The sequence below is a fragment of the Larimichthys crocea genome, chromosome III (assembly GCF_000972845.2).
Source record: "Larimichthys crocea isolate SSNF chromosome III, L_crocea_2.0, whole genome shotgun sequence".
Taxonomy (NCBI): Eukaryota; Metazoa; Chordata; class Actinopteri; family Sciaenidae; genus Larimichthys; species Larimichthys crocea.
The window spans coordinates 48,082,031-48,098,990 of NC_040013.1; the positions used below are offsets into that span (position 1 = coordinate 48,082,031).

Sequence of the window (16,960 nt, forward strand, 5' to 3'; positions counted from 1 at the left end):
TCCTCCATTCCACCCTCCCTCTCCTCCTCCTTCCCCCTGTGCATCGGCCAGAGCTCAGTAAACAGCATCTGTAGTGCTCATCACATTACTGTCGTAGGGAAAAGAAGGAGAGCCAAGCTCTTTGTGGGTGTTGCTGTTATTTTTGTGTATCTAAGTGTCTTTATGTGTGCATACAGTATGTGATTTTCTGTGAATGCGTATAGCACTGTACATGTTTCTGTGTGTTGGCTTGACAGGATTAGTGCGAGAGAGCTAGTAGTAGCAGTACAGAGTGAGAAAGAGTGAGAGGAGGGGAGTAGCAGTACAGAGCAATGCCTGGAGGCTCAATCTGTTCCTCACTGAGCTACATCAGTGTTAGAGACGGCGGCTCGGGCCGCGGGGAAGCCTCCACTCGCTCCATCAAACTGTCAGGCAGCCAGCGGAGCTGCACAGGGAGACTCTCAGCTGCCCCCGGGGCCAGTTCAAGTCAACATCCCATTTCCTTGCCTGCTCGCCTAATTTCTCCTACGCCCCGACTTAAATTTCCAATGCCCAGTGTCTGCCGCTGCAGCTCAGCAGCACTGGGCCTGGGGCCATGTCAAAACACTGGGAGGTGGTGAGGGTGGTGCATGCATGTATGTGTGTGTGTGCATTCACCTCTGAAAGCAAGATAGGAAGCTAGTTACAGTCACACGGTCAGCAGAGACAAGAAGAAGCCGAAGGGAGCCTTATGAAAGACGAGGTGCAAAAAAAAGAAAAAAAACATAAATCAGTGTTGTTGTTTTTTTTCTCATTCCCTCGTACCTATGTCCCCATTTTTCTTCCATGACTATATTCATAACACAGTTGTGTATTCCTTGTCCCTTCAGGTTTCTTCTTTTTTTCTGAGCTGAATAAATGCTCCCTGTTCCCTCGTACATCTGCCATTACTGTCTGTTTTTCCCCCACCAAACTACTCCAAGGATCACACCAGCAGCCCAGCCGGCTCTGTCACTCCCCCAGTGAGTGCTGAAAGCAAAGGTTGAGGGATTTCTGTTGGAAAGGACAAGGCGGTCCTTTAATTTAGTGAAGAAGGGGGACAGCTCTTCAAGTTTACCCCCACCACTATCACCATCAATCTATTCATGCATTCCCCCCTTCCCTTCCTCCTCGACCTCACCACATACTTTGCATGGAATTGAAACGGAACGCTGCCAGGTCTCAGTGTTGTTTACATGGACTCTGGGTAATGTTAAAGTCTGCTTAGTTTGGCCCCAGGTTAGGACTATATCTTTCCTCACCCAGACTTGATTTACATGGCCCCCACTAACTCTTCCCTTAAGTGTGTCAGCTCTGAACCAGAGGCCTCTGTGTGTCTGGCTAATGCAAAGAGCATTTCTCTGAGCTTGTCTTCTTCAATCCTCCTTCACTGTCATTCTCTCTCTGTTCTCTTTCAATGGGCCTCTGTGAAAGAGCTTTTGCTGAAGCCGTCTTTCTGTTTGCACAGCCAACTCCGAGGTCCCAAGCTCAAATATGGTTTTATGTGAGAGCCTGTCTTGGCCTCGTCTGCTGGTCGATATCATTTCTACCCGGCAGAGCTTTTTCTCTCAATCTCATTCCCTCTGGACCTTACATCTTCACTGGGATCAATACTTTCCTAATCCAGAGCTCCTAGGCTGACCCAGGGTAATCAGCTGACTTCCCATGCTGCCTGCTTGGGAGGTCAAAGGTCAAATGGCTGTATAGATTTGATCCTGTGATCAAATCACTTTGCTAGGTGGTGCTTTTGGATACAGCTAGTGGGGTCAAGAGCAATCACTTGATTTTTTTTTTCTCTCGGTGATTGAGAGAGTTAAATGCAGTAGTGCTACTGTATGTGAGCCAAATGAACCCTAATATTAATACAGCACCACCACTTTGTAGTAACTCGTGGCTTTTCTAAGTTTGTTTCAGTGAGGGTGAGAACATAAGAGCATGCAACAAAACATCCTGTTAATAAATTATGAAAGCTGAGTTGAAGTAAGATATCCCACTGATGTTTCAGGCCAGGCAGGAGGTCCTACAGCAGACCTGAGACTCTGCTTCCATGCCCCATCAGAGTGGTCACAGCACCTACGTCCCCACACCTCATTCTAGCATCCACAGGAGGGAAATTGCGGAAGGAAATTGGTGTTGTTCCACCAGTATCCGACACTGCTTTGGTCCTCGACTATCTAAATGGACCATTACCCCCTCAGTGTGTTCGCACTCTAGGAGATCTGGGTTTGTCTCTATCTCACTTACAATCGGGTATCTCAGTATAGGTCCCTGAAGAGATTTCTCCTAAACTGAAACCATTTCTCTCGTCACTGCATTGTTGGCTTGTCACCTTATTGACTTTAGACAGGGGATCAAGGGTATTGCTGCTGTTGTCTTGGTGGCCCTTCCTTATGATCAAAATTTAGATTTAAGACATTCAATCACATTTACAAAGCAGGCAAGCTTTCATTACCAATAGCATTGTTAACGCACAAGTACGTTTATGCATATTCTCTCTTTTTTGCTTTTATACATTTTATTTATGACTTAATTTATTTTGAGTAGGAACCGACACTGACACTTAAATGCCAGCAGCTCAGGCAGCTCTTGTTTTGCCTATTTTTTCTAGGTTTCTTGCAGCAAGTACAGGGTTGCGATCAGTATTCAGCCAGACAGTTGTTGACGCCATGCCAGCATTTGCGTAGCCGGGCAAGTTCCTCCTCTGTTCCTCTCTCTATCTCTGAGGCAGAATTCATGGCAGACTGTCCTCCGAGTGTGACAAGTGGAACTGTGTGATTAATTTGGCCAGTCGTTTTAATGTGCTCCGGGATGCGCAACGCTTATTGTCTTCCCCTTGCACGTCTATCAGAATCTGCCAGAGAAAATGTCCAAGAGAATCGAGACATCCATCCTTACCTCTCTCTGTTTTTTCCCTCTTGCTCTCCTCTCCTCAGCCCTGCTTCATTTCAGGGCTGAGCTACAGAGTCGTCATGGGGGCCAGCCCAGGTCGAGGCCTGGCTCCAGCCAGGGCCGCTGGCGGAATAAATCTCCTGTCTCTGAAGTGTTGAAAGCTGTGTAAATGTCAAACGCATCCGTCTGATGTGCTGGCTGAGGGGAGGGAGGGTTGGAGATGGGGGGGGGTTGTGGATGAGCCATCCACTGTAGCTGGGTCCCCCGTTACCTTTCGTAGCTGGCGGTTGCCAGGTGCAGATGTTGCTGCTTGCTCTCTGCCTCAGAAGAACCAGCCATTTTTTTTTCTCCTCTTCTTTTTTTTTTTTTTACTTTTTTTGGTGGGGTGCGGGGGGGTTGTTTGGTTTATGAACATCTATGAGAGACACAAACCACTAGGGGCTTGGCTCCTGTCAGGCAGCTTAGTGAGCTGCATATCTCTCAGATTTTAACAAAGTCCCCTCTGACCACCAGACGTGCTGTTTAGGGAGGTTTCTGTTTCTGTTTTCTTGTGTATTCTTGCTGAAAATCTTTACCTAGTGTAGATATTGAAAGAAGCACAGAGTACTAAATGAAGTGGTCTTCTTCTCACACCCACACACTCATGAGCCAATCTTGTACTTTCATAGACTGTATGTTGTATTATTTTTTTTAAGTGTAATAGCCCAACAGTGCTCACATACAATACTGACAAAAACTGTTCTATCACTACCTCCATGCCTTCATCTCTATAGCACCCCCCCTCTGCCTGTTCTTACTGTTGTTTTGTTCCCCCTTTCCACCTGCCTCTCTCTCCCCTGCTGTGCTGTGTCTCTCTCTGTCTCTGTCTGAGCCATAGCTAGTATTCCTCTTTACGCTCTGCTGCAGTGCATGCTTCTTGTAAAAGGATAAGCACCATGCTGTGCTCTTTTGATATTATTTTTCCTCCTCGCCAGCTCCAGCCTTGTGAGGCCTCATCTCTAGTGTCATGGCTACTGCTGCAACAACAAGGCCAAGCATGCACCCAGGGAATAGACCGAGCCAGTTGTTCATCTCCATCACCTAGGGTTTAAACTTGTCCCCAGTAATAGAGAGCAACTCACAACCGCTGTGAGATGGAAGTCATCTGTTCAGCTGCGTGCTAAGAATGCATTTACACCAGTTTCCTGGGGGGAGGGCGAAGTTGGAGATTGGATCAATTTTCTTTTTTCTTTTTTTTATAATGTGCAGATGCATCAAGATAGAGAGAAACATTGTTTTAAATGTGATTCCTTTCAGATAAAATGTCACAGTGGTGAGGAACAAATGGGTGGTGATTACAGGTTGTGATGTGCCCCCTAACAGAAATGGCTGACAATTAATTTGTCCTGAATCCATGGTCTGAATGGTGAATTGATTGACAAGAAGCCTAAGCCACTTTCTCTTCTTAATGCCCTGCACTCTCTAATGAAGGTCTTTTGACAAGCGAAAGCCCAGAAATTACGGTTTGCAAACATTCCCCAAGAGAAAAGAGGACATGTTGCATATAAATGCAGCCAGTATTTCTAATTTTCCATTCCAAAGACACATGGGCATGTACTCTAGATTATTATTAAAGATTTTTCTTTCCCTATTTTGAAAGTCATTATCTAGTGTAGGCCATTTTCTTTATTTTAGAGCAAACTCTAATAACAAGGACAAAGACAAGACATGTATGTAAACATATTTTTGCTTGCCATTTCTAATAGTATACTAATACAAATAAGCACACTTTTAAACATATTCACACAAGCACAGTATAATCTTCAGGCCAATTTTACACCATCTAAACAGCATTGTGAGGCACCCTTCCCTTGCTTTCATACTTTTTGATGCTTTCACGCTCTTGATGTTCACTGACATGCTTCGGAATGGTATGCAACAATCATTTCAGCAAGTAGAAAGCCCCATCTTGAACATAGCCTCTTACTGCATTTATCCTCCAACTGCTCAATGTTCTTGTTTTATGTCTTATGTAAGAATGCTTCAGTATGAACAATATGAGATCAGGCATTTCTTGGAGGTTTTAATATTCTTTAGATATGCAAACACAACAATAAACCCTCCAAAGGGGTTGAGACACAATATTTTTCACTTAAAGTTTTTGCCAGCAACGACTCCTGCTGTTTCAATTGTCAGAATAGGATGAATCACTGGGCATGGAAGTCCCCCCCAACCCCCCTCACCATCACTCTCCTCTCCTGAGAGATCTTGGCCACTGAGCCCTTGCACTGATTACTCTCGTTACTTAATTATACATTTGGACCCACCGCACTCGCAACAAAAGGCCGCTGTGCCTCGATTGACCCAGCTCCCTCCTCATTGTGCCCGACTCTGAAAGGGAGTCAAACAAAATAAAGAGAGTCCACTTAAATATGTTGCCACAGGAACTTAATTGACAGATTGATGGCAGTTTTTCACTGGGGGCCCTTTCCCTCTCTATGTGGCTCCGCTTGAATTCCTCTGCTCCTCATGTATCCTGCTGTGAGGTCCAGTGGGACTGGCCTACAGCTCGACCACTCCTGTTTCCACAACTTCCATATCTATTGTCCTTGGGGAGAGAGTTACCAGCCAAAAGCAGTTAGCAACAACTTAATGTGAGAAACAGAAGAAGTATCTTTTAGATTTAAGTTATGCTTACCATAAAAATGTGTAACATCACTTAGGTTGAAAGTATGGGATGTGTGTCGAACAAATCATGTGAATAAAACAAAATCAAACATGTAATGTATGCTAGGGTTATTGACTTACTTCAAACTTCTTTTAGATGCAGGGTGAATAAAAAAAAAATTATTAGTCTAAGTTTAATCCTTTTTTTTATTATACGCTAAAAAGAGTTTTGTGCCTGTGAACGTGTCAGGAATGAAAGGCTCTGGGTCTCCAATTGTGAGTTACAAGGTCTGACGTTTTTGTCTTTTTCTTGTTTTGTTTTGTTTTGAAGGCTTCACCTCTTCCAAGATATTTGAGCCTGATCATTTTATATTTTAATGGTAGAATGACTTGACTGGTGAAATTTAAAGTGTTGAAGAAAAACTCATTTCACTTCATAACTGAACAGACAGTGATTTGACCTTTGACCGTGCTAGGCATATTTCAGAATACAACCTCTCTTGTTATTAAGTTCCTTTATCCCCGCAGAAGTCGAACATACAAATTAAAGGCTGGTTTGTCACAAGGTGGATTTGAAATACCACATTTAATAGATGCTGTATTTGAGTATTCAGAAAGCCTAAGCTCTCTCTGTCCTTGAGATACCATCGTCCAATTTTAAAGGCTAAATGACAAGCTGCAGCTGAATGCAAAGTCATTGAACAGGTTCTAGTTAGTGTATAGTATTATTCATTTTTCCGTCTTTTTGTAAATTTACAGCATTGAATTTGCAAGAGCAACACTAGAATGTCGTTCTGTGCGTCAGTGCTGCTTTTGAAAACATGAAAAACTCTCTTAGATTACCACACTCTCCTTTCCCTCTTCATCCTCTGTAGTTTGCACTGAAAGCTGTCAGTGAATGAGAGGTTGCACACAAAAATAACATCTGCACTGATTATGGGCTACTGGGGGGAGCCAAATGAATAATTCCTTATATTCCATGTGTCTGTCTCTTTTCTGTTACAGTGTGACAGCGAGAGTGACATTGACGACAAGGTAAGACTGCTTTTCCAGTGTTTATTCACCCACCACATGAAGTGGCTGAGAGTTGAGAATAACAAATTTGAGCTCTCAGCTAAAGTAGGAAGACAGTCTTAGTGTCTTTCTAGCTAAAAAAGACCAAGGATAAAAGACACTTTGCTGGTCCCACCACTGCTGATGACTTGTGTCTTACAGAGCAAGAAAGTGACAAGAGGAATGCAATAGCACAGTTTTTCAGTGTTAGTTTTATGTTTTCTGATATAAAACAATATGGCCTATATCTATAATATGTGGAGCACTATGCCTGAATATGTCTTAAATATACATTCTAGTCTAGTTGATAGTGTATCCTATGCACAATAAACGGCTTATCGTGTTTCACATATCACCTATGTGAGATAGTAATGTCAGAAGTTTATCACTTTGTTGATAATCGTTTTAGTTACATTTGAGAGTTTTGCAATGGATGAATGATGATCCATGCATGATGTTCCAGTCACAGAAATGTATTCCCTTTTCCCCAAAATTGAGATAAAAGTTTGAGAACAAAAAGAATTGTTAGGAAAGTAAATTACAAGGTGTCTATTTTCTTTGTGTTTTATGGACATTTCTTAAAAAGCATTTGATAGTTTAACCAGCGCTGGTAAAATGTGACTTAAAAGTAATCTTTATTTTTCTTTAAAAGTCTCAAATGTAAGACATAGAAGACAAAACCAAGCTATCATTAGCATTCTAAAAAAGGCAATTTTAGCGATGACATCATCATCAAGTTTGAACCATTTGACAATTTGACAGATGTACTCTATCAGGTTCACTTCTGTGTATTTGTTTATCCCAGACTTGGAGGTGGTTGTCTGATGGCAGCCACCTGGTTACAAACGCCTTTGGGGAACCTCACGCATCCTAATTCCTCCACAGTTTAGCAATTACTCCCTGGTAAATGAATGAGATAGCATGCCTAATCTCCTGTAAGCTTAGCTCCCAGTTCTGTGGAAATGTCTGCAGCTCTCCCTATAAATAATACATTGATAGCAGGCCCAATTTGCATTAACTGTAGCCTGGCAAGTCAATAGGCTTTTATCTCTTCATTGAAGCGAGAAGGAACCGAGGGCGCTAGCTAGTTGACACGACAGAGAGACGTAGCAGGCCTGTCAGTCTCCATACGGCTCTCTGGCATCACTGTGGGGGGTAGAGAGGGAAATAAAGTAGGAGGGAAGCTCTCTGAGTGTTTCCTTTTCAGGGTTTTGTTTTCCTTCCTGTTCAGTTCTATATAGTGTCACACATTTTGACATTTCATATATAAAAGTTTGATACTATGATACTAAACAACACCACTAAGAGAAAGAGAAAAAGAAAAAAAAACAAGCAGCACTATGGAGAAACTCAGCAGTGTTGCTATGTTGTTCGTTAAGTGTCAGAATCTGTCTGTTTAGTAAAACAGCTCCATATTTGGCGTTTGGCACCACTTATGTCAGCCAGTTTAGGTGGACTGGGATACAGTTCAAGAAATGGTGGACTATTAGACATTGCTGCCAAGTTTTCAGCTGTCTGATTGTTAAATTTTGTACCAATTATTACACAGTCAATGTCAAGAGCCAGACTACAGCCTTGCTTGTTCAGGCTTATCTGTTCTCGTACACTTGTCAGATGTCATGAGGGGTATTTTAGCTTGTGATATACAATTTGTAAATTCTGGTTCATAAAAATATTACAGAATGAATACATATATAATATGATACCTATATTGTAATGTCCCAGAGACCCATAGACAGTAAAAATACTGCTGTCAATGAATAATTGTTAGCAAGAAAGTAACCAAGGCTCCTGACGTGACAGAGCTCTGCTCTGTGGGGTTTCGGGTAACTAATCCTTTAAAAGACACTTAAGAAGTAACAAACACAGACCTGTAACATATTACAAACAGGACTTATTTTGTGTGTAATATTACTAAGAGTGCAAAAATATATCCCTAAGCATTTCTCCTAAATTTCTGCAAGCTTACATTAGCTTTGCATTAGTAGCCAGCATGTGATGGAATCTTACATACATACAGGAACAATACGTGAGAAAACAAGAAACCCATTCTCTAATTCCATGAGAAAAATTGCATTATGTCATGAAAAGTAATACCAAATCAGTTAATAATTTAAACTTTTCATTACATAGAGCATTAAGGACCTGTGCCGCACCCAACGTAGCATCTTATTATTGTAATCAAATACAATGTGAACAGCCTATTTGAGCACTTATTATGTATTATTATAATAGAGGCCTAAAGGTAAGTATTGATATTTTCCATTGTTCTGATGATGGTAATTTCCCAGGAGCAGATGTAATGAACAATGAAAGCTTTCATTTGTGGCCAACATGAAATGCAAATGAACGGCAGCTTATTTTGAAACATGTTTCAGTGTTGTGGAATCTTTGACTGTTGATGAACATGAATTTGCCAAGGGGGCAGGAAGAAAAGAACATCTGGATGGAGGCTAAAGCAGTGCTGACCTTTTCATTTCCTCAGAAAAACATATTATCAAAATCAAGTTGATGAGAGTTGTGAATCATCCATAGCAAATTGCTGACGAAAGAAGAAGACTGGGAAAAAATTCTTTGACAGGCTATCACGGAAAGCAGGACGAAAAAAACGATGGTGTAAAAATTGGGTTTCATGAGGAGAAAGACAAACACTGTCATTTGTAATTGCCCGCACTCAGGATAACTCGACAGCGATAATTTTCTGCAACGTTTTGCTGAAACAGGTGCCAGCTCCTCCCGTATCTTTCCAATGAAAACAAAGAGTCCTTTCACATCAGATTACCAGCCACCTGAACACCCACATTGTCAGGATTTCACAGATTAACTTAATTAGAATATTGCTTCCAGGTGTGCCCCCAGGGTGCAATCAGTTACACTGTATTTGAATAAAACTGACGAGTTGCTGCCACAGCAAAGTCAGTTTAGATTGTTGCACATTGTGAAGCTCACTTGTATCAAAGCAATGCTTGAGATAGCAAGCAGTGACGTGTTTCCAGGAAGTGTCAGACTTGAATTCTTTGGAGATTGCCAGGTCACTTCCAGTTCAGCTTGAGGCTGCTGTGAGACGGATCTTTATGTAGATTGGCTCAGCCTTGAAGAAACAAGTAATCAGATTCTGGGTATTGTGTTCTCATCACTGCCGTTTCTACTTGGGAGGCCAGTCACCTGATGTCCAAGATTACATGATGTTGGACAATGACAAGTATTCAGTGTTCACTTTAAAAAAATAAAAGTCTTGACCTTGAATTGGCTAGCTTATGTTCCCAGGGGGGAATATCCATATAATTAAGGATTCCTTATGGAGAATTATGTTTTCTCTGTCTTTATACTTTTATTAAAGCAACACTTTGTGCAAAGCCAAGCTAAATAAGATGCTCATGAACAAACCACATGTTGGGTAAATCACTTGGCAATACAAAGACTATACAAAGACTATACAAAGTTTCTAATTATGGCCTCAAAGAGACAAAGTCTCTTTGAGGCCATAATTAGAAATGGAAACATTATTCATTTTTTATTCTTGGTCTGAAGACTTTCAGCCTGTGTGACTGTTGATTAAAATGTACTTACATGCCCCAGAACACATGTTAGTTGTTTAATACTTCATTAAAAATATGTTGAATGAATGGTTGTGCTTGGGTAATGGTGACATCTGTGATAACAAGACGTCACAAGGAAAGTATTTAATAAGATTACGAATGAGTTGTTATTTAACATAATTTGGTTAGATATTTTTATTTGGCTCATTTTGAATTCTCATCAAGGTTTAATCTTGAGAAATGTCTCAAAAGTTATTTGTTTCTGCTTTTTTACTTTATTACCGTAACACTTAAATCTGGCAAGCTGTCCTATCACCTGCAAGAAACATTTCTAAAGCATTCTCACCCCAACCTCTACTCCACATGTAATCTATTAGCCAGCCAATCCTGTCAATCTCTGACATGTCTGAGACACTCCAAGTCAGGACAGTCGTTTTCTGTCATTGGAGAGGCAGAGAAAGGAATACAGTGGGATTTATCCCTTCTCCGTTTGTTCATGCACTCTCCTGAAGTGTCATCCTATCTCCGTTAGGCCCCACTTTGCCAACCTCACTGGCTCCTCCAATTTCCTCTGTATTCTTTCTCCTGTGCAAATAATACAGTGGCTGTCTGCCTGTGTGCGAAACGTTAGCATGAGCCCCTTATATTCTCGGCAGCCCTTAACACAGTGGCCTCGTGTCAGGTGTGTTACCACTGCCACCTCCGCATCACCATAGCCACAGTGGAGGACACCCGGGTCGGCTAATTCTATTTGGTCCTATTTGCCGAGCAGTCACTCAGCAGAAAGTGTATCTGTCTCCGGGGGAGTCTCCAAGGACCATTACCACATCCTGTCTATGAGCTCTTTTATGGCTCCGGTGTACTCATCTGCCAGGGCAGAGCACAGGCACTGATTGACACATTAATTCCTCCTCTACCCCCTTATCTTCCTGCTGTGTGCAGAATGAATGCCATATCACTGCGTCGGAGCGTCTCTACCGGCTTATCAGTAATAGCTCGTCAGCTAATGGTATCCTCCCAGCTGATGTATTGGGGAGGGGTGGGTTGCCCTGTGAAGTTAGCAGTGCAACGAAAAACAAGCATGCTGTAGGGATTTTTTAAACATATCTGTTAACACCACCACCACCCTCAACTCTCTGTTTTTTCTTTGAATCTCATCCTCCTCTGATATTTCCTCTTTTTTTTATTTCCTGCCTGCTCTCTTTCTGTCATTACCAGTGTTGTCTTTTCCTCTGCCACCATCTTGGAAAAGAAAAATGAAATAGTAATATTTATTCATGTAGGTACATTGCCCCCTCTGCGTACCACTCCCCAACCCCCCGCTGCTTTGCAAGCTCCAGATTGGTCTTCCAGAGTCATCATATTCAATAACAAATAAGCCACCCACCAGGCCGCTGACAACCTTAACATTTTTTATGGACGGGAAAAATGGACCGGCTTAGTGTTTCGACACAAGTGATCATCCGTCCTCATCTCTTTAATGAAATTAGATTAAGTGCACCTGGGAAAGAGCTGAGAAAGCAGAATGCCGTGCCACCTCCTTTAATCTAAAACCAATTTGCCAGTAATATTCCTTTCCCCCCAGCTTGGGATTCGCCGGCCCTGATTCAAAATGGAGGAGGAACGAGATGAGACCAGAGCTGACTGGTTGCATTCAGCTCCCCAAGGCACTGTGAAATTAGACCTGACACCGGCAACACAGGCCTTAATATGGAGATGTCATTTTTCTCCTCTTGCTTTTGTCTTTCTCCCTCCCTCCCTCCCTCCCTCATTCTGTCCCTCTTTTTCCTCTTACTCAGTTACTTCCTCTGTTAACTACAATTTTTACTTTCTGGCAAAGCCTGAAAGTAAAACAAAACAGAAAACATACAACATGAAAGATTAACCACCGCCCCTAGTTATTAATGTTCTCCAGTAGGTTTAAGGGTTAAGGTTAAGATTAGAGTTACACCATAATCGACTTTTTAGAAAGAAAATAATGATGACTTTGGCTTTGTAGAGTGGCCAGAAATAAACATCTCATGATGTTCCTCACATCTAGCTATTACCACAAACCGGCTGGAAACATTTATCTGTTAATTTAGATTGAGCTGTTTGAAACATGCATTCCTGTTCAACTCCAAATTGTGTCTGCTCTGCAGGCTAATGTTTTTTTTTTTTTTTTTTTTTTCATTTCGTGGTTGTCAAGGGATACATCTGTTGTGCATTTAGCGCACAAGTATGTGGTGATCAGGGAGCACATTTGGATTTGTCTCTGAAGGGAAGAAGGACGCCCTTAGTCTTAGCAGTATGTGATTTGTGTGTGTAGAACCTTAGAGGGAAGTGAGTGTAAGGGCACGCTTAGCGGTGAAGGCCAGCCCCAGTGCATGCTGGGAAGATGAGGCGTGATGACAGAGAAAAACTTGAAGCTTCTGCAGGGCCAGCCAGCAGACATGGCCAACTGACATCAGCAGACGGCTTGTCACTAGCAATGCATGTCATACAGCAATGCAGGGACAGTCAACAGTAGCGTCATTGATGTGGCATCCAATAGCCTTGTCCAGATTCTTTCTTAAAGGTTAGCGTCGGTTTTGGCATTGTAGATGAAAATAGAAGAGTTGTGGCAAGAAAAACCACATCAGCCACTCTGGAGGTGTGACTGTGGAGGTGTGAAAACATAACATGGCATCAAAACAGTAATCTTCTTTCACTTACTGCCTCCTCTGAGTGAAGCTGTTTGCGTTGGCCCAGAGTGTTAATAGAACAAATAGTCATCCCTTTGTTCTGTTAAAATCATAACACACACCCTGCCCCTCTGTCTTTGAAACACCAGTACTTTGCCAACTCTCTGTGAAAATCTTGTCACCGCTCAGCCATGCTCGACAGCTTGTGATCATTGTTATTGAAGGAGTTATTGTTGCCTCGATGAACACCAGGTTTTGGTATGTATTTTTCCTCCACCTCAACCAGATCCATTTTTAGAGGTGGGTTTCCTCTAAAACTGTTTTCCCACCTGAGAGCCCTGGTTCTGTAATGGGGGAGTTTTCAGTGACGGTCAGGTGAAACGCTCGATTGCACAATTTTCTGCTAGAGATCGCGTCAGTTCAGTGATACAATGATAGAGAAAGCATGGCATGCCATATCAAACAAGACAAGTGTTACACCAGCTGTGGTGCTACATTACATCTATCTGGTACTATATGTATCTGTACAACATTGTTAGTACTGTGGACACAGACACTTTTATTCACAAACAAACTTTTGTTAACAAATGATTTTTAGTCATTTAAAGTTACATCACTATCAACATCTGCTTTCTTTCTTGGATTTTTTTCAATACTTCCAAAATAAGATCACTGTGTAATTTTAAGGGGGCCACAGCTTTTATTGGTTGCAAAACTTCATCTACCTTTTAACATAATTAGATTACAGAACATATTATCAAACATAAAACCTGCTCAGTGTAATTAACCTAAACTCACTTCACTTGTAATAAGCTTTGAATGATGCACTTCTACAGCAGTTAATGCACATCCACTTAATAACTACTTAAGCATAACACACAGCCCAGGAAGTAATCTTTCACAAAGTTAAACAGGCAGCTAAACTGACCTTGTGTTCAGTGTGTTCACTGTACTCCAAAGCAGCAACGCACAGAATTTATTGTTTTTCAAGTGGCCTGTGTTTGAATAACAATCCAAGCACAATATACATTTTTCCACATGAGTAATAAAAGTAAAATTGACTCCATATTGGGTGCAGATGTTCTGTGGAAAGAGAAAAAAGACACAAATGTTTTTGTGTACGTGAATGTAAGATTTGAGTGTTTCTGATCGTGCATAAACATAATGTCTAAGTGGGTTTTTATTCAATAAACATAGTTGGACTGTAATTACTTACACATTTCTTTTGGCTAGAAATGGAAGACAGACTTTGTGTGCGTTTAGAGCTGGCGCACCAAGGCTCATGTCTGTCCCAGCCTTGGCTTGTCTGCACAAGACTTCCTAATGCAAGAGGACTTGCTTTTCTTCCACAACAAATGGCATATGCAATCAAGGATAAATATAGAATTCCCTGTTGTTATTAGGAATCAGCGCCATCGTGGATAAAGTTTCCCTAAAGAGGCATTGCTTCCTTTTAGGCCAGGAATACATCAGTAAATGGAGCCTAGGTCCACTGTGGCTGTGAAAAGAATGTTTAGAGAGCATCAATTCCCTTCTCAGACAAAGAGGCCAGTCAGCAAAGTAGTACGCTAGTCATATTTTTTTGTAGAAATTTTACAAGGAAAATCAGCACACATTAATCATGAAGTCATAGGCCATTGTTATTTCTTGAGGCTCTGTGTTTTGTCTCCATTTACCAATTACTTCCCACTAAAGCCAAGTTTCACGGCCTTGCATCTTTCTGGGAGGATCATCTGCAGCCCTCATAATGGTGATGATGGACAGTAAAGGAAGTGAGCACTGAGTCTGAGTCTGTCTCCCACCCACCGAGAGAGACATATTCCATCCTTTTGCTAACCACTTGAGCATCTCCAAGTCAATCTAAACACTCAGATGCCTGTGGATGGGCTGGCGACTGCCAGACCTCAAGCCCTGCAGGCCCTCGCGTCACTTGGGCTCTGAAAGGAACTTTCCGTGGGCGAATGTGTATGTGATGTGGAAAGCCGAGAACCCTGGAGAGCACACTGAGATCAGGCCCAAACACACACAGGGGCCAGCTGCCTTCAATTAAGCCCCAGCCACTGCCGTCCCTTATGCACAAAACCAGCCTGCTTTGATCTGTACCAGCCGAGGAAAAAGGTACATGTCTTGAAAGATTACAGGAAAAAAAATAATTATTGTATCAAAGGGTGCTCCGTAAAAGTTAACGGGGGGATTTTTAGGCTCTAGGGAAGAGGGAAGCAGATATTAACGATGGCTGTCACTCATGTTCATTTGCCAGTTATTTTCCCTTCACCTTCTCAGTATGCTTTAATTAGTGGACACACCTGGCCCCTCTCGGAAGTTAACTGTAGAGCTCTCCCTGCCACTTTAGGTTTTATGGGCACTGAAGATCAATTCTGAGTCATGCAGGGCACATTGGCCCAACTGAAACTGATATGCTCGTCAGTTTTCAGCAAAGAGGTACAGCAGCTCTTGGATATGTATGAGGTTTAGAGCCACAGACAGAGGCCAGCATTAAAACTGTGCCCCTGCCAAGAAGCACAGACACAGGCGGCATGGGCATCCATTAAATTAATTTGACTTCATTAGTGCAGACCTGCTAGGCCTGGGGTGCCCATAGAGATGCCAGGGGGTGGGAGGTAGGGGGGTGGTGGTTGAGTGGCATCAGCCGCTGTGCTCTGAGGAGAGCGAACACATGGCACTGACAGGCGGAATATGGCCCCAGTTCTTACACCGGGACGGCTGCCAAACAAAGGCAACATGCGTCACTGGCTTTAGGGGAGCTCAATCAACACCCAGTCGGAGCATTAACGCCATGCGCGCCGCGCCACATCAGTTAGGAGGCCGCGGGTCGCTGGGCAGCCTGCTAGTCATGCGTGTGCACACCGTGAATATGGCAGCGTGATATGATACAGAGATACTGCCAGCGGGTTGACCTACTGCCATCACCTTTGTGTCTGCTGCCAGAAACGCTCATGTTATTAGGTTACAAAGCTCACATTCATCTGTTGTTAGTGACTTTTAGTAATGATAATTTCACAGCCATTTTTTTTGTAATATTTGTTGTCATTACTTTTGGCATGCTAACTGTTGTTTTCTCCTGCACTCATAACAATACACCGTTGTTGTGTTTTACTGTGGGAAATTAAATCAATTAAATCAGGACTGAAAAACTCATTCCAAATACACAAGGAGTGTGATTTCATGATACACTGTAGGTGGCTTGTATGTTTGAGACTAAAATATATTTCTTCTTGAACTAATGTGCCAATTATTGAAAATAAATGACTGCTATAGAGTTGATCTCAATCAGTGATTGATGGATCTTAAAATCTTTTCAGCTCAGTTGCATCCAGCCACCAAACATAATATTAGTTCAGTCGTGGTCAGATTGATTGACTTGGCATTCTTGTTATCCTTTCCTTATAGCCATCTACTTTCAACTAATGTGAACTCCATCAGTTTATATAGGGAGGTTACATGCTTTGCTTACCAGCACCTTAACAGCACTAGTAACCTGCAGTGTCTCGGTCTTCTGGAGCTCACATGATCTCTGCTGGGAGTGGTGCACCTGATAAATGTGAAAATAAATAAATAATGGGAGGCATTAAGTCCGGATAGGACTGGAAGGTAGCCTGAGGGTGGTAAGTGTTATGTCTGACAGCAGCGAACACTTTGATCAGAGGGCCCCGTCTGAAGATCGCTTCCACATCTGCACAGGGGGAACGAGCTGTAAACTGCCAAGAAGCATTTTAATGACAGTTGGATTATAAAATGAAAGAGGGCTCCAGATGGCAGGCAGTGCAGCGGCTGCGGTTTGGGGGGAGGCTGTTTAAACTGCTTTTTTATTGATAAAATATGGGGTGAAAAATTGCGCAGAGCTTATTAGGCGTCCCGCTGTGATGTTGCTCAGCTGGCCAAGCTGTTCACCGTGGCCCCTGTCCAAACATGCCTCCATAAATTTTTAGCAGTACCTTTAAATCTGTAAGATCCCTGCTTGTTAAGTTCACCCTGGCTCACCAAAACCCCCCACACCATATTTGTCCTTTGAAAGACTTGCTTGTGTCCTTTTTTTTTTTTTGGATGATGAAAGTGATGCTAGTAGCTTAACATAGACTGAGGAGGTTGGAGGTTCCCTCATAGCATGCTCATTATCGTCCGCCAAGAACCAGAGTTTAGCCCTTAAACAAA

The 16,960-nt window shown here is 42.4% G+C and overlaps 1 protein-coding gene across 14 annotated transcripts in view; it reads left to right on the top strand.

Annotated features, from left to right (window-relative positions):
* Window positions 1-16,960, top strand: part of fbrsl1 (fibrosin-like 1) — a 411,124-nt gene that overhangs the window by 318,566 nt on the left and 75,598 nt on the right. For 13 of the 14 annotated variants that reach the window (XM_027278062.1, XM_027278063.1, XM_027278057.1 and 10 more), the window contains one exon: window positions 6,538-6,567. The exons of the other annotated variant lie outside the window; for it this stretch is intronic. In XM_027278062.1, the coding sequence (XP_027133863.1) occupies window positions 6,538-6,567 (30 nt within the window). The remainder of the gene's footprint in view (window positions 1-6,537; window positions 6,568-16,960) is intronic. 14 annotated transcript variants of the gene reach the window in all.